Consider the following 18,851-nt stretch of genomic DNA (forward strand, 5'->3'; position numbering starts at 1 on the left):
CCACGACTATAGTCAAGACTTTCAACTCCTCTCAGGTTAAAGACTTGCTGAAGCTGCGCAAGTTTCACTGCCATGATGTCGAGGTCAAGATCCCAACATCCATGAATTCGTGCAACGGTGTTATCACTTGCAGGGATCTCATAGTGATGAGTGAGGAGGAGATCATACAGGAACTTGCTCAGCAAGTTGTCATTGATGCCCGCTTTATCACTCGTTTCCAGGAAGGCATAAGGACGAAGACAGCCACAGTAGTCTTGACTTTCGGAAAAATATCTCTATCTACTAATGTGAAAGTAGGATATGAAATTGTAAATGTCAGACCGTACATTCCCAATTCCCTTCGTTGCTCAAAATGTCAGCTCTATGGACACCACGAAAAGACTTGTTGGGCTTCCAACTTCGTGTGTGGCAAGTGTGCGGCTGTAGGTCACTCTGCTGACAACTGTACATCCGAGACTGAGTGCTGCTTTCACTGCAAGGATGCTCATTCCACTTCCTCGAGGGCTTGTCCCAAGTGGAAGGAGGAGAAGGGAGTCTGCACAGTGAAAGCGACAGAGTGCATTTCCTTCTACGATGCTAGGAAGAAGGTGAAGGAGTTGCATGCAACTCCCAAGCATAATATCTCCTATTCATCGGCGGTTGTGTCCCGTCCCGTGATGTACACCATTGAGACATAGACTGACCTTACATGCGCTCCTCATGCCCCACGCCCAACCTCTCAGTCTAAGCCTCCTGTACGTTCCAACTCTCTTACGGACATCCCTGTTGCTACTTCATAGTCTCAGGCTGCTGCTGCTCCTTAGCAGTCAGTGCGGCCAAATCAGAAGTCTGACAAGTCTGATAAGATTAATTTGACCACCCTCACTAAACAGTCACGTCCTCATGACCTTCCTGCTCCTGGTCCAGCGAGGGAGAGAAAGAATAGCTCTTCCTCAGTGGAGTCTGGGAGCCTGGTTATTGACGAAAATATGGAGGTCTTCATGAACAAACACCGGGAAAGGTCCCCTGGTAGCCACTCGCCTGTTGGCTGGCGGCATAAAAAAACTAAGAGCACTGGCCACCCTTGTAAATTGCTTTCACTATATTACAGTGGAATTGTAGAGGTGTCAGGAATAAGTTACAAAATATGGCAATCTTGCTTTCCCTACACAGGCCAGATGTTGTTTGTTTACAGGAGACGTGCCTGGAGGATCATCCTGATCCTCCACAGTTCAAACACTACCACCCGTATAGAAGATATGGTCACGGAGTCGCCATATACACACACAAATCTCACCCACAAACAGAAGTGATTCTAAATTCAACTCTGGAAGCGGTCACATGCAGAGTAAAATTTAATAACATGTATCTGTCTATTTGCTCTCTGTACTGATCTCCACATGGCCTCATTGATAGTGATGCTTTATATTCAATAAGTTAGTGTTGGGCGATTTTAACGCCCATCACTATCAATGGGGTAGCATGAGGATTATTGGTCATGGGGAGCAAGTAGCTGACCTAATGCTACTTGAGGATTGATGGTCGTGGGGAGCAAGTAGCCGACCTAATACAACAGTTCAATCTCTGTCTTCTGAACGATGGTAGAGCGACTCGTGTAGATGATCGTACTGGTAACTTTTTGGCCATTGACTTATCTTTGGCCCCCTCTGGTACACATCAAGATTTCTCATGGGACCCTTATGACTACTCCTTGGGAAGTGATCATTTACACATCTGTCTTTCTTATACATGCGACATTGTTTCAGACCCTCCACCTCCAAAATCAAACTATAAGAAAGCAGATTGGGGATCCTTCTCAAGAATCGCAAATTTAGATATATCTGGGAAGACCATAGATGTTATGGTCGAAAATTTAACCCAATCCATATTACATGCAGCTGAGGCTGGTATTCTCAAGATTTCTACAGTTCATGCTTGTCGGATTGCTGACAAGCATTAAGGAAATGCAATAGGAGATACAGGATTTTTGATAGTCAGCCCACTGAGGAAAATTTTATTGCATACAAGCAGGCACGGGCTGAGGCAAGGAGAATAATATGAAGGGCCAAATGTGATTCCTGGAGGTCCTTTGTGTCCACGGTGCCTCGTACAACACCATTAAGTAAAGTCTGGTCCACTATAAGAATATTAAATAATAAAGACCCATACATCCCTGTGACCACCCTGCAGATGAACAACACCATCTATGACGAGCCCGTGGACGTTGCTAACATCCTCGCCAGGAGTTTTTCCCATGTAAGAAGCTCAGCCAATTATGACCAGAGTTTCCAACATCATAAACGCACGGCTGAGCTACAGTTAATAGACTTTGCCACAGAAGATGTAGACTCCCCGTACAACCAAGAGTTTACGCTAGATGAACTGCTCCTTGCCCTTAAATCCTGTAAAAACACCAGCCCCGGACCAGACACCATCACGTACGGTATGATCCAGCATCTTAATTAGGACAACCTGATTAAGATGTTAGCATTGTACAATGAGATTTGGGCGTCTCGAACGTTCCTAAACTCATGGCACTTTGCACACGTCATACCAATACCCAAAGAGGCAGGTCGTCTTATGAATCCCACTTCATATTGTCCTATTGTGTTGACTTCTTGTCTATGTAAGGTAATGGAACTCATGGTTAATAATAGGCTTCTTTTTGTTTTAGAGTCGAAGAATTTGTTAAATGATCAACAATGTGGCTTCCGTAAATACAGAAGTTCACTAGATCATTTAATGAATTTGGAGCATTGTATTGTAGAGACATTTGCCAATAAAGAATTCATGATAGGGGTGTTCCTGGACATCCATAAAGCCTATGACATGATATGGCGACACAGCATACTAATGAAGCCCTATGCTTATGGTTCAAGAGGTAATTTGCCTATTTTTATTTCAAATTTCTTGAGAGACAGAACTTTCTTGGTCTAATTGCCCCGTAATGTAACATCGGATATATTTATCTAGGAAAATGGGGTGCAGCAGGGAAGTGTTCTTAGTCCCACCTTCTTTAGTATTATCTATGTATCACTATCTATACCCCGACGCCCTAATCCCACAAAGGGTGGCCGCAGACAAAACGCCTCCAAGTCACTCTGTCACCCACCATTTGACTACCCTCCCCCCAACTCACCCCCCCCTCCCTCATATACCTCTCAACTCCATCTCTCCACCTCATCCTCGGTCTACCCCTCCCTCTCCCTCCCTCCACCTCACCTACATACACCCTCTTAGTCAGTCGTTCATTCTCCATTCTCTCCACATGTCCAAACCACCTCAGTGTATTTCTCCTAATCTTCTCAACCACATCCACATCCACCCCATAACTTTCCTTCACTTCTTCACTCGTCAACCTGTCCCTCCATGTCACTCCACATGCTCCTCTCAAGTAACTCATTTCCACCGCTCTCACTCTTGCCTTGTTCCCCTCTAGCAAGGTCCACGCCTCGCTTCCGTACGTCAGAGTAGGGATCACAATAATATCATGTCTTACAATATCTTTGTACCTTCTTGTAGTGAAGTTTTGTAGATCAGTTATACATATATCAGACTCGTGGACGAGCGGTTGTTATATGTGAGTAGCTTTGTAAGTAGATAATCTTGGTTCCCTTTTGTCATGCAATGACAGGAGAGGTAAACATGAGTATGGGACTATTTTTATTTGTCTTGGAAGTATTAACAAAGTCTCTCACACACGAGTGAAGTATAAGCAGAGTCCCACGAGCTACCTCCTTCTCTCGCTCTCTCTCTCTCTCTCTCTTCCACCCTCTCGCCCATGTTGCTAGTCTCCTTCTCCCTACTACCTGTCGGTTCAATGGCCTGTCTCCTTCTGAGCTCTGCTTCCTAAATTCTGGTGTAGCAGGGATCGTGTCACGTGTGTTACACTGTTGTTGAAATGTTCTAGAAGCCTGTATGTGAGTATGTGTGTATGTGTGTGTATGGTCACGAAGCGCTGTCGTGTGCCTATCAAGCATTCCTTGAGTTAGAGTGTGTTAGCATGTTTACCATTGCTCGATTCTTGCTGACACACTACCTATCTCATCCCCTGACTTGCTGCTTCTATCTGTCTTTCTATCTATCTATCTATCTATTATGATTTGTAATTATAATATGGAATCCTGACACATGCAGTGACTTCTTAACTTCCATACTCCCCTCCCTATTTCTCATCACTGCTTTCAGTGAACCAACAACCTTCCTTCCCTGCTGTACCCTTTCACGCACTTCATCCCCCAAAGTTCCATCCTTACTCATCACACTACGCAAGTACTTGAATGCACTCACATTCTCCATATCCTCACCATCCAACCTCACTGTACATTCTGTTACTTCATTCCTCTCAAACATCATAACTTTACTTTTGTTTACATTAACTTTCAGTTTCCTCCTCCTACACACTGTCCCAAATTCATTCACCAAACCTTGCAACTCCCATTCATCTTCACTCAACAATACTGTATCATCAGCAAACAGCAACACCGGAATCTTCCAAATCTCACCCTCATTCATTAGAGCCACCCCCCACATCCACTGCCCTACCTTGCACCTCCTTCACAACCCCATCCATGTATATATTAAACAGCCATGGAGACATCACACAACCCTGTTTCAGTCCCACATTGAGATCAAAGAACTCACTCAGCTCACCATCCACTCGCACCGTAGCCCTAGCTCCTTCGTACATACTCTTCACAGCATTCAACAATTTCCCCTCCACCCCATATATTCTTATTACCTTCCACATACCTTGCCTATCTATTCTTTCATAAGCTTTCTCCAAGTCCATGAAGGCAGCATACACTTTTTTTCCCTTCTCTAGATACTTCTCCACTAAACATCTTAGAACAAATATCTGATCTACACACCCTTTTCCCTTCCTAAATCCCCCTTGTTCTTCTCCAACTAGCTCCTTTGTCATATGCCTAACCCTATCAATGAGTATTCTACCATATATTTTACCAGTCACACTAAGAAGGCAAATACCCCTATGGTTACCACATACTTCTCTCTCCCGTGCTCCTTTGTATAAAGGAACAATTATACCTGATTTCCAGTCCTCTGGAACCCTTCCCTCTTCCCAAGCGAATCTACACAACTTCCATATCCACTCCACAACAATCTCACCCCCATACCGCAGCGTTTCACCACACACTTCATCAATTCCTGGGGCCTTTCTCATCTTGATCTTCTTCATTGCTTCCACTACTTCCGTCCTATTGATCTCTTCCTCCCTCCTCTCATCTCTTCTTCTCCCAACCGTTCCCCAACCACTTATACTCGCATTGCTCTCACTCTCTACATTGAACAAATCCTCAAAGTGCTCCTTCCATCTCCTCAATTTCTCTCTCTTCTCCACCAACAATCTATTATTCCTATCTTTCACTCCCCTCCTATTTCCCCTTTCACACTGCCTTACTTTCTTTACCTCCTTCCAAAACAACTTCTTACTCTCCCTCCATTTCACACTCATATTCCTCCCAAATTCTTCATCCACTTTCTTCTTACCCTCCTTCACAAGTCTCTTCACCTCCCTTCTCCTGCTCACATACACCTCTCTCTTCTCTCTCTCATCTTCTCTCCTGCCTTTACTCGCTAACCATTCACTATATGCCTTCTTCTTTTGTTCCACAGCTCGTTTCACCTCATCATTCCACCATGCTGCCCCATGCACATCCTTGCATCTCCTCCTCACTCCACAAACCACCTCACATGCTGCACCTATCTCTTCCGTGAATATCTTACATAGGTCTTCCACCCTTTCCATCTGCTCTAGCTCATACCTTCCCAATCTTTCTTCCACTATACTCTTGTACTCTGCCATTTTCTCACTATCTTGCAAATTCTCCACTCTTCTCACAGGACCTGTTTCCTTCTGTCTTCCCCTTCGTCTCCTTAACCATTTTCTTTGCAGCTTTATCTTGGCCATCACTAAGTGATGGTCCGAGACTCCACTCCCCCACCCTCTCCACACTCTTGTATCCGACACTTGTCTTCTCATTCACTCATCCACACACACGTAGTCTATCATTGCCTTTCGTTCAACAAGTTCACCATCCATCCTCCTCATTACTCTCCATGTATACCAGTGGATCATCTTATGCCGAAAATAGGTGTTGGCTATTGTCAACCCCTTACCAGCATAGATGTCCACCAAAGCATTACCATTCCCATCTACTTCAGCTGACACACCCCACTGACCAACCACTCCATCCACTCGTACATTCCCAACTTTGCCATTCATGTCTCCAATCAAAAGCACTCTCTCGCTCCTCTCAGATTTGTCCATGCATGCTTCTACTCTCGCCCAAAACTCATCTTTCACTCTTGCCCCTCTGTCCTCTGTCTGTATTATGATCAATGATATTCTGTCATCAGCTCCCATCCTGAGGAATCTTAAATACTCGCTCTACGCTGACGATTGTGCAATATGGCACTCTTCCCATAATGCAAAATTTTCGGCTGGGCGGATTCAAGCAGCCCTTGATTCCGTCCACCAATGGGCCTTCCAGTGGGGATTTAAGTTTTCCATCCCTAAGTGTGCCACTGTAGTCTTCACTAATCGTAACGTGCCTAATTTGTGCTTAACTTTGGATAATCAGGTGGTACCCTTTCAAAATTCTGTAAAGTTTTTGGGAATACATTTTGATCGTCGTTTGAACTTCAAAATTCATATTAATACTTTGCTTGCTTGTTGTGATAAATCAGTAAATGTCCTCAAGTACCTAGCGGGTACTACATGGGGTGCCGACAGAAAATCTTTATTAATGGTGTATAAGTCCCTTATTCGATCGAAGCTAGACTATGGTGCACAGGTGTATGGCTCGGCATCCGATGCCACTCTGAAAGGATTGGATGTGTTGCAGAATAAATGTTTGAGAATATGTCTTGGAGCCATCCGGTGTACCCGTGTAGCTCGTATGGAAGTGGAGGTGAATGTGCCTCCCCTCCGTATTCGCTGTGACCACCTAGCTTGGTCCTATGGACTTAGAACATTTAGGAAAAGTGATATCGGCAATGTGGCCTGTACCCCCCTGCGTCAATACCACCACCTGCGAGGAGTTTGTCGGTCACTTGCCGTTCGCCTCCACTTACTGACTCAGGAGCTTGGTGTGGACCTCAGTGACTGTGACAAGTTGGTGTTAAAAAATGTAGTGCCTTGGAAGCCACTCGGCTTTACCACTGACGTATCATGGCTCCCAGCACCAAAGACCAAGGCGCCGGAGGCAGAGGTCCACCACTTGTTTTGTAACATCATCGTGCGTCACTTGGGGTCCCACCAATTGTACACCAACGGCTCCAAGTCGAGTGACTGTGTGGATGCCAGTGTGTGGTTGTCTGAATGTGCCCTCAGGTATCGGTTGCCAACTCATACATCTGTGTTTACCTCCGACCTTTTTGCTCTTGACAAAGCCATAGACTATGCTCTCAATTCTAGGCATGACTCATTTGTCATATTTTCAGATTCAAAATCAGCTCTTCAGGCAATTGCATCTTGTACTACGGACTCTCACGAGATCCAGGGCTGCATCGTTAATAAGTTGCATTCATGCAACAAGTCATTCACGCTGATCTGGGTGCCTGGTCATTGTCGTATCTATGGCAATGAGCAGGCTGACTTACTTGCAAAGTCGGCTGTAGAGCTCGAGAAGACTTGGGACGTTCCTCGTGATTTACGGTCGAGTCTCTCTCTCGGAAAGAAATCAATAAATCTTCTGTGGCAAGGTCAGTGGACCGGACTAAATATTCGAACGTGTAAGCCGTACCTGGGCGACTGGGCCACTGCCAACTGTTCCAGTAGTCTGGAAGAAAAAGAGTTTGGGCGATTACGGCTTAATGCCACCAGGCTTACGCACATGAAACCTTATATGGAAAAACGATTCCCACTGCACTGTGACATCTGTGATGCGGTGTTATCTATCAGTCATATCATCCTGTGCTGTCGGCGATTTATTCGTGAAAGCGCTTCACTTTTAAATTACTGCGGAGCAGCAGACGTCCCCTTCACCCTTTCCACCATCCTGGGTGATGGGGACATTGTTATGATTGATAAATTGATGGCTTTCTTGAGAGAGACCGGACTGATCAGAGTGATGACCTTTTTACTATATGGTTTTGTTTTTTATCGACTGTAATTATGTATATATTGTACTATTAATGAGGGTTGACAGTTGACATATTTGAAACAGTTCCTCCTTCCCACTGATCTATTTCTAATATTGATGTCCCCTACATTAAACCCCGTTCCTCGACTGACAGTCACCAGCTGATGAGTGTAAGTGTGCAATATAGACAGGTATTGGGCAATTGCAGTCGATGGTGGTCTGTTGGGCGAGGTCCTTCTCTTCTTGTACATGTTATGTAAATACCTTATACCACGTTGTTTAAGTTGCTCTAATTAGGGCCGAGAGCTGACGTATATGGAAATGTTCCTGACTCGTCTGGTTCTCTTTCATATGTTGATGTCCCCTATATTAGATTGTGCCTCGACTGACAATCACCAGGTGATGAGTGCAGGTATGTAATGTGGAAAAGCACTACATATCTGCAGTCGATGGTGTTCTCTTGGTCGGGGTATTTTTACCATTAGTGTAGGTTTAGATATTTGTCTCTGTAGGATTTAGTATAGGTTAGCGATTTGTCTGTTAGGTGATTAGTTTTAGGGTGTTTATATTAGGTTTTTCTTTGTAATATGATGTCAAAAAAATATAAAACCAAGAAAAAATTTAAAAAATAAAAATACAAAAAATAAATAAAATAAAAATTATTAGATATATGTACGTGTGCATGAAAGTGTGTCTGTATATATGCATGAAAATGTGTGTGTGTGTGTATGTATGTATATATATATATATATATATATATATATATATATATATATATATATATATATATATATATATATATATATATATATATATGTTTGTATATTTATTTTATATTTATATATATATATATATACACTATATATGTTTGTATATATATATATATATATATATATATATATATATATATATATATATATTTATATATATATATACACGACCTTAATGACCAAGGGCTTTGGCCCCAATGGTCGATAGGCCAAAAGAAAAATAAACAAAAAAAAAGTAGAACACCTCTGTTAATACCAATACACTAGCCATGCATGAAACAGCTCTAGTCTGTATTCGGTGTGGAAGGTGGGTGTTAGCGCCGAAGTAGTGACATGAGGAGACGTATGGTCTTTAGGAAGACTGCTAGGCCGACGAGTTGTAAAGGCCTGTGCCCAGAAACACACACACACACACACACACACACACACACACACACACACACACACACACACACACACACACACACACACACACGGAATTCAAGCTTCATCTCACTCACTAGCGGCTATCAGCTAGCCTGTCACTCGCTCGCCGTCCGCCAGCTAGTGCGGACCAACACCATGGAGCTCACCACCCTGTTCCTGACCTGCCTTCTCACCCTCAGCCTCACCTTCACGCAAGGGTTAGTACATCGTTTCTATCTTCCTCTCTCACTACACCTCCCTACCTCTCAAACTACATCCTTTAACTCTCACCACACCCTCTACTCTCAAAATACCTCTCTTCCTTCCTCACTGTAGCTCTCTTCCTCCCTCACTCTCTCTCTACCTCCCTCACTATATCTCTCTACTCCCTCACTACACCCTCTACTCCCTCACTACACTCTCTACCTCCCTCACTACACTCTCTACCTCCCTCACTACACCTTCTGCCTCCCTAACTACACCCTCTACCTTCCTAACTACACCTGGCCGTTGGATGCTTGGGTTCCCTACTGAGGTGTACAGAGTGAGCCATAGGGGCTGAGTGTTAGTAGTCAAAACATTACATTATTATTATTATTAATATTCTATCTATCTATCTATAGATGAGCGATTGTTATACGCACGGTTTAAATCAAATCATGGCAACATCAGTCTGTTTGTGTGTTATGCACCTACTAATGATGCACTCGATGAAAGGAAAGACACATTTTATGAAAAGTTGCAAGAAGGAGTAGGAAGGGTACCTAGACATGATGTTTTGATCTGCGTTGGAGACTTTAATGCAGTAATGGGCTGTTCAAATGAGGGATTTGAGGCATGTATGGGTAAGATGGGAGTTGGTAGTAGGATGAGTGAAAACGGAGTGAGGTTTGGAAGCTTCTGTCTAGCAAATGACTTAGTCATCGGGGGCACACTCTTTCAGCATTGCAATATACACAAGACAACTTGGGTGTCGCCGTGTGGAAAATATAAAAATCAGATTGATCACATCGCTATCAGTAGGAGGCATAGAAGTTCTCTGCTAGATGTTCATGTTAAACGGGGAGCGGATATTGGTAGTGACCATCAACTCAGCATTGCAAAAATAAGGTTTAAACTTAAAAATCAGAAGAAGGAAAAATCTGGTGTTGGTAGATACGATATTGTTAAGCTTAGAAGGGAAGGAGAAGAAAAGGAGGAATTCAGATTAGAATGCAGAAATAGGTTTTTGGTGTTGGAAACGTTGGAAGAGGGGGAGAGAAGTGTAGATGAGATGTGGGAGGATGTGAACAAAGTTTTGCATGAGACTGCTGAATGTACGATTGGAAGGAGACATAGATTCAGGAGAAAGAAGTGGATGTCAGAGAAAGCGTGGGATATGATAAAAAAAGAGAGGTGAGGTTAAATTGAGGAGTGAGATGCAATGCGTTGATGAACGAGAGATTGAATTAGCAAGAGCTGCATACTGGAGTTTGAATTCAGAAGTAAGAAGGTTAGCTAGGAGAGATAAAAGAAGATGTGTTAATGAAAAGGTTGCAGAGACTGAAATCTTAATAAACAAAAATGATGGACAGAGTCAAAGAATAGCATATGAATCGATTAGAGAACTGAGTGGTAATGCAGGTAAACGCAAGGAAATACCAGTTAGAGACAGGGAAGGAAATTTATTGACCAAAGATGGAGATATTAAAAATAGATGGAAAGAGCATTTTGAGACAGTTCTTAATAGACCAATACCACCAGAAGAGGATATACCGTCTGCTCAGGAAGATTTAAATATAGAAACAGGAGAGTTGAGGCTTGCAGAAGTGGAGAAAGCAGTAAAACAGTTAAAGAATAATAAGGCACCAGGGGAGGATGGTTTATTTCCGGAAATGTTTAAAGTGGAGGGGGATCGATTAATAATGATCTTGACCAAGCTATTCAATAAGATATGGGTAACGGGGTTACTACCATCAGTTTGGAAGAACGGTGTAATTGTTAAAGTTCCGAAGAAGGGAGACCTGAGTGAATGTGGTAATTGGAGGGGAATCTCTTTGTCACCGATAGCTTTGAAAGTTTTCAGTAGTGTTGTTAAATAGGTTGGAGCCGGTGGTTGAGGGTATTCTGAGGGATGAACAGGCTGGTTTTAGAAAGGGACGTGGTTGCAATGATCAGATCTTTATAGTTAGGCATTTGATGCACCAATTAATGAAATGAGAGTACCGTTAAGTCTGTTTTGTTGATTTTGAAAAGGCTTTTGATAGTGTTTCGAGAGAGACTATGGGGAAGATCATGAGACATTATGGAATACCAGAGGAGTTTGTGAGGGTCATTATGAACATACATGAGGACACATTTTGTAAAGTGATGGTTGATGGTTGTCTGAGTGATTCGTTTGAAGTCAAGTCCGGAGTAATTCAAGGTGGTGTTCTATCGCCTTTACTATTTATATTGGTCATTGATTACATTATGAAACGCGTTGGAACAGAAACCGGTGCAGGTATACTTTGGGGAGAGAACAGGAAACTTTTGGATTTAGATTATGCAGATGATATAGTTTTGATTTGTGATGGGCCAGAAGAGATGCAGAGAGTGTTGGACTGTTTGGTGAGTGAAGGTCGCAAGGTGGGTTTGGTTATTAATTGTGGAAAAACTGAAATAATCAATATGAATATAGAAAATGCGCAGGAATGTGTAACTGGAGGTATGGTTGTAAAGCAAGTTGATAGGTTTAAATATTTAGGTACTTATTTAGCCAAGGATGGTTCTTTGAACTTTGAATTCGAGGAAAGGTTAAAGAAGGCTAATCAGGCAATGGGAATGCTTAAAAATATTTGGAATAATAACAATTTTTCTGTGCATACAAAAATCAAACTTTATAAGGTAATGGTTAGGAGTATCTTAATTTATGGACACGAGTCTTGGTACAGCACAGTGACTATGGAAAATAAATTCTTGGTGTTTGAAGAAAAAAAAGCACTTAGAAGAATATTAGGAGTTAAGTGGTGGGAAAGGATACCAAATAGTAGAATTAGAGAAATAACGTGAGTGCAGCTGGTCGATGAATATGTTAGGTTCTCACGATGGAAGTGGCTAGGACATGTGTATAGGAGACAGGGAATAGTACGAGGTACACCAGGGTGGGTGGCACTTGGTAGGAGAGGTAGAGGAAGGCCAAAAGAGACGTGGGTGAGGCCAATAAGACGGGAAGCTGGAGATGAGTGTTGGGGAGATCTTGAGGAGTTAGCACAAGATAGGATGTGGTGGTGTGAGTTCATCGAGGCCCTATGCATCCCCGAGGGTGCCACAGGAAATGATTGATTGATTGATCTATCTATTGCCAGACGCCTGAATCCCGTTTGGGGTGGCCACAAACAAATCGCCTCCACGTCGCCCTGTCCCCCGCCATTTCACTGCCCTGCTCCCAACTCACACCCCCCTCTCTCATATACCTCTCCACCCCATCCCTCCATCTCATCCTCGGCCTCCCCCTCCCTCTTCCCCCCTCCACCTCACTCACATACACTCTCTTCGTCAGTCTTTCACCCTCCATCCTCTCCGCATGGCCAAGCCACCTCAGTGTGTTCCTCATAACGCTTCCTATCACATCCACATCCACACCACAACGCTCCTTTATACCCTCATTCGTCAGGCTGTCTCTCCATGTGACTCCACAGGCTCCTCTTAAATAACTCATTTCCACTGCTCTCACTCTTGACTTGTGTCCTTCCAACAACGTCCAAGCTTCACTTCCATACGTTAGAGTTGGTATCACAATACTGTCATGTAGTAACTTTTTCACTTCCATGCTCACTTCCCTGTTTCTTATCACTGCTTTCAAAGAACCAGCAACCTTTCTTCCCTGCTGTACCCTTTCAAGCACTTCACCCTCCAAACCTCCATCCTTACTCATCTCACTACCCAAGTACTTAAACGAACTCACATTTTCCAATTCCTCACCATCCAACCTCGCTGTACATTCACTGACTTCACCTTTCTCAAAGACCATCACATTACTCTTCCCTACATTCACCTTTAGATTCCGTTTCTTACACACTCTCCCAAACTCATCCACCAAGCCTTGCAGCTCCCCTTCATCTTCACTCAACAACACAGTATCATCTGCAAACAACAGTACAGGGAGTTTCCAAACACTATCCTCTCTCACCAGGGCCACTCCAACATCCACTACCCTACCTTGTACCTCGTTTATTACCCCATCCATGTACAGATTGAACAACCATGGAGACATGACACATCCCTGTTTCAACCCAACTTTCAAAGAGAAAAATTCACTTAGTTCACCATCCACACGCACTGCAGCCTTCGCACCATCGTACACATTCTTCACAGCATTCAACAACTTCCCATCTACTCCATATATTCTTAATACTTTCCACAATCCTTGTCAATCCACCCTGTCATATGCTTTCTCCAAATCCATGAATGCCGCATACAACTTCTTTCCCTTCTCTAGAAACTTTTCCACTAAAGATCTAAGAATGAATATCTGATCTACACAACCTCTTCCCTTCCTGAAGCCTCCCTGTTCTTCTCCAACTAATTTCTCTGTTCTTTCTCTAACTCTGTCAATAAGTATCCTACCATACACTTTTCCTGTTATACTAAGAAGACAAATGCCCCTATGATTACCACACACTTCTTTTTCCCCTTTTCCTTTGTACAAGGGAATAATTATACCTGACTTCCAATCCTCCAGGACTCTACCTTCCTCCCAGGCCAATCTGCACATCTTCCACATCCATTCTACTACTATCTCTCCCCAATGCTTCAGCATTTCACCACACACTCCCTCAATTCCTGGGGCTTTCCCCGATTTAACTTTCTTCATTGCTTCCACAACTTCTATCCTACTGATTTCTTCCTGTCTTCTCACCTCCCTCCTTCTCCCAGCCATTCCCCAGCCACTTATACTCGCATTACTTCCATCCTCTATGTTCAACAATTCCTTAAAGTGTTCTCTCCATCTGCTCACTTTTTCTCCCTATTCCATTAGTAATCTACCATTTTTATCTTTCACTCCTCTGCTAACTTCACTTCCACCTTGTCTTACTCTTTTCACCTCTTTCCAGAACATTTTCTTACAGTCCCTCCACTTTACACTCAAATTCCTTCCAAATTCCTCATCCACTCTCTTCTTACTCTCTCTTACTAATCTTTTCACCTCTCTCTTTCTACATATAACTCTCTCTTCCGCCTCTCAACTTCTTCCACGCCCCTATTTCTCATCCATTCATTGTATCCTTTCTTCTTTTGTGCCACAGCCTTTTTCACCTCTTCAGTCCACCACGCTGTTCCTTGCACCCCCCTCCGTCTTCTCTTCCTTCCACACACCACATCACATTATTATTATTATTATTATTATTATTATTATTATTATTGTTGTTATTATTGTTGTTATTGTTATTATTGTTATTATTATTATTATCATTATTGTTATTATTATTATTATTATTATTATTATTATTATTATTATTATGATAATAATAATAATAATAATAATAATAATAATAATAAAAATAATAATAATAATAATAATCATCATCATTATTATTAATATATTCTATTTCTTCCAGGGGTTACGTCATCACCACACCCCGTCTCTGGCAGCCCGGGCTCCCTTCTATGCTGTGTGTCATGGTGAAGGACGCTTCGGCACCCCCAGGCAGCGTCAATGTCACGTTGTCCCAAACCCTCCGACCCACGCCTGGCAACACGCTCGTCACGCTCGCCAGCACAGCCATCACTCTGCCCCCAGGTCGGTTAACCCCTTGGAGAGCTGGTCTGCTATCCTAATTGACGCGAGTTCGAATCCCGGCTGGAGCAGGGAATTATTTTAGAATTTGAATTTCGTTAAATCAGACTTTATTGACTTACCCTACAACCCACCGGCATGTCTCAAAACACACACACACACACACACACACACACACACACACACACACACATACACACACACTAATACATATACACGCACACACCACATCACACACACACTCACACACACACACACACACACACACACACACACACACACACACACACACACACACACACACACACACACACACACACACACTAATACATATACATATACACACCACACCACACACACTCACACTCACACTCACACACACACACACACACACACACACTAATACATATACTGTTACATAGCCTATGATTTCATCATCCTTTGTGTAATTTTAACGCACAGTATGCTGCATGTTTGATCACGAGCGTGTTCTTCCTCAGTCCCCCCCTTCTACGTTATAGTAGAGTAAGTCGTTCTCTCTGTTATACTTTGCGGGATTTTCAGCTCTCTGTCCCCATGGCTTCATTTGCGCGTCCCTCTTACAAGTTGTATCAAGCTCTGCCAGCCCCTATATAATGAGCTCAGTCTCTGCATCATGGCCACTTAGATCTGCTCCTCATTTTGTTCACATCTCTGTCCTCCCCTGTACAGATATTATTATTGTGAGTGCTCAAGAAATCTCCAAACATCTAGCAGCTGTGTGTAATATGAGTATAACTGTTGTATTTTTTCTTGTACTGTATAGCATAAGTTTAATTTGTAGGCCTAGTGAAGTTTTTGTAATTCGTGTGGGGTTCTTTATGTCAGTCATTTTTGATAATAGTTTGTATCTGTAATAATTTATCTGGCATTCACTGAGTATTATCTGGTATCTCATTTTATCAGGGCTGACTTAGATAAATTTACTCTTGCTAATTTCGTGTTAATAGAGGCTATTGCAGTTAACCATATATTTAACCTGTTTATTTGCCATTACATTATCCTTATGAGTCCTGAATGTTTTGTTGTTAATTTAAGCATTAAACTTTAACTTGTAATTTTACCTAACTCTTTTGTTTTGAACCTGGAACTTTACGGGACAGTAGTGATTTTTAGCATTCTCACTTAAAGTGTACGTTATCTTTCTCTGTTCCGTAACATAAATTTGGCGACCTCATATCAGGATATTCAGGATATTATCATAAGGATATTGTTTGATATTTTGTGACTGTGATATATTCATGATGGCTACTATTTCTACACTTGATGAAGCCAAAGATTTTTTGTCAAATGTGCAAACAGTGTGTGATATAGAAAACAGAACAAAGAATGAACTTAAGCTTGTTGCTCAACAATTGGGAATTGTTGTTCGCTCTCATCATTCTAAAGATCAGATTGTTGACATGATTAATGAAAGCTTGTTTAATGTAACTCCTCCAAATGAGCAAACGCAGATTGAATTAGCTAAGTTACAGCTAGCCCTGCAGGAGGCTCGTGTTAATGAGGCAAATGCTCGTATTCAAGAGGCAGAGGTACAGGCTCAGGCACAAATTGAACTTGCCAGGATTCAGGCAGACCATGAGTATCGCATGAAACAATGTGGAACTGGATCATCTAGCTCTGATGATTATGATGTGGCTAAAAATGTTAAACTTGTCCCTCCTTTTAATGAATCTGATTTAACAAAGTATTTTCAGTTGTTTGAGAGGGTAGCTACAGGTTTTAATGGGCCTAAAAAGTATTGGACAGTACTCCTTCAAACTGTTCTCACCGGTAAAGCTCAAGTAACTTATGCATCTTTGCCTCAGGATCAATCTGATAATTATGATGTAGTTAAGAGCTTGATTCTTAAGGCCTATGAGCTTGTTCCTGAAGCTTATAGAGTAAAATTTAGGACAACTTACAAGCAAGATAAGCAATCCCATGTTGAGTATGCAAAAATCAAAGAAGATTTGTTAGAGCAGTGGTTAAATTCTAAGAATGTGGATTCTGATTTTGGTAAATTTAAGCAGATGATTTTGCTGGAGGATTTCAAGAGGTGTATTTATAAAGATGTAAGCCTATATCTTGATGAGGAAAGAATAGATAATTTGTCTGATGCTGCAGTTTTAGCTGATGAGTATGTTCTCACTCACAAGAGATATTCTAGAGAAAAAGGGAAAGCTGAGAGTAAGTACGTTGCCTCTACTCAGAGTACAGGTAACAGGAAAGAGAATAAAGATGATGTTTCTCAGGAAGGAAATACCAGCTTCACCTCTAGATTTCAGAAAAGTAAATGTACTTATTGTAGTAAGCTTGGTCATACTACGGAGAGATGTTTCAGGAGACAGCGTGATGTGAACAAAAAGGAGTCTTTAAATATTCAGTCAATTGGTCTAGTGTCCACTCTTGAGAGTTCCCAGAATTCTTTAACTGAGTTAACTGAACCTGCTTTGAGGGGTAACTTAAATTCTCATGATGGAGCTCCTCTTTTGAGCAGTAACGTGGGTGACACTCTCAAGAGTTCATGTGCTAATTTCTTGTCTGATGGTTTTGTCAGTCCTCTGGACAGTAATGACAGGAAATCAGTTCAAATATATCGTGATACAGGTGCTTGCCAATCCCTTATGCTGACCAGTGTTCTAGGCTCTAATGTTAATTCCTCTGATGAAACTGTAATCTTACAAGGTGTAGGGAATAATTACTTCTCCGTCCCTCTGTGCAGAGTGAATTTAGAGTCTGGTTTTGTTAATGGTTCCGTTATGGTCGGGTTGGTTGAGACACTCCCAATGTCAGGTGTAACTTTCTTACTTGGAAATGATATTGGTGGAAGTCAAGTGAGTCCAGCTCCTCAGTTGTCTAGTGAGCCAGTGGCTGCGTCCCAGGATTGTGATGTCCCTGATGTGTTCCCTGCATGTGCTGTCACTAGGGCTAAGTCTAAAGTTACTGGTGATTTAGAGGATAATGATGATGATGATGTTATCCTAGCTGACACTTTTCTTGCTAATTTGGACCACTCACCAGATGAGGCAGTACCCCGTAGTGTTGATAATTTGTCTCGTCAAGAGTTGGTTGAGTTGCAGGTTGCTGACCCTGAGTTGAAAGGTCTAGCTAACTCTGCTTACAGTGAAGAAGAGTCAGCCGGTGCTTCTACTTGTTGTTATGTAAAGTCAGGAGTACTTATGAGGAAGTGGAGACCCCCAACAGCATCAGCCGACTGTGAATGGGAGGTTGTACATCAAGTTGTCATCCCTCGTGTTTGTAGGCAGGATATCATTAGAGTGGCTCATGATTCCAGTTTGGCAGGACACCTTGGAGTGAGGAAGACTGTGGCACGCATTTTCAAACACTTCTACTGGCCAGGTATCTTCAGGGATGTTTCCTGGTATTGTAAGTCTTGTCACACCTGTCAAGTTGTGGGGAAGTGTAATCAGACCGAAAAGGTTGCACCTCTAGTTCCCATTCCCCCTTTTGAGGCGCCTTTCACCCGTGTGTTGGTGGATGTTGTGGGCCCTCTTCCTAAGACTTCTTCAGGATTTTCTTATGTGTTGACCATGATTGATATGGCTACTCGTTATCCTGAAGCCATTCCACTTAGAAACATCTCAGCAAAGAACGTGGTTAAGGAAATGCTAGGGTTCTTCACAAAGTTTGGTCTGCCCAAGGAGGTACAGTCAGACCGGGGAAGTAATTTCATGTCAAACGTTTTCAAGCAGTCTCTGAAAGAGTTGGGCATCACACAGATCACGTCTTCAGCTTACCATCCCCAGACCCAAGGAGCGTTGGAGAGATATCATCAAACACTCAAATCGA

General features: G+C 42.5%; 1 protein-coding gene across 1 annotated transcript in view; it reads left to right on the forward strand.

Annotated features, from left to right (window-relative positions):
- Positions 1-9,418: 9,418 nt before the first annotated feature.
- The window catches only part of LOC145399863 (alpha-1-inhibitor 3-like), a 69,146-nt gene continuing 59,713 nt past the window's right edge, over positions 9,419-18,851 (forward strand). Inside the window, exons 1-2 of the mRNA XM_080272443.1 lie at positions 9,419-9,480; positions 14,842-15,023. Of these exons, the coding sequence (XP_080128569.1) occupies positions 9,419-9,480; positions 14,842-15,023 (244 nt within the window). The remainder of the gene's footprint in view (positions 9,481-14,841; positions 15,024-18,851) is intronic.

The sequence above is a fragment of the Coenobita brevimanus genome, chromosome 50 (genome assembly GCF_032717465.1).
Source record: "Coenobita brevimanus isolate Jiangsu-jjx chromosome 50, ASM3271746v2, whole genome shotgun sequence".
Taxonomy (NCBI): Eukaryota; Metazoa; Arthropoda; class Malacostraca; order Decapoda; family Coenobitidae; genus Coenobita; species Coenobita brevimanus.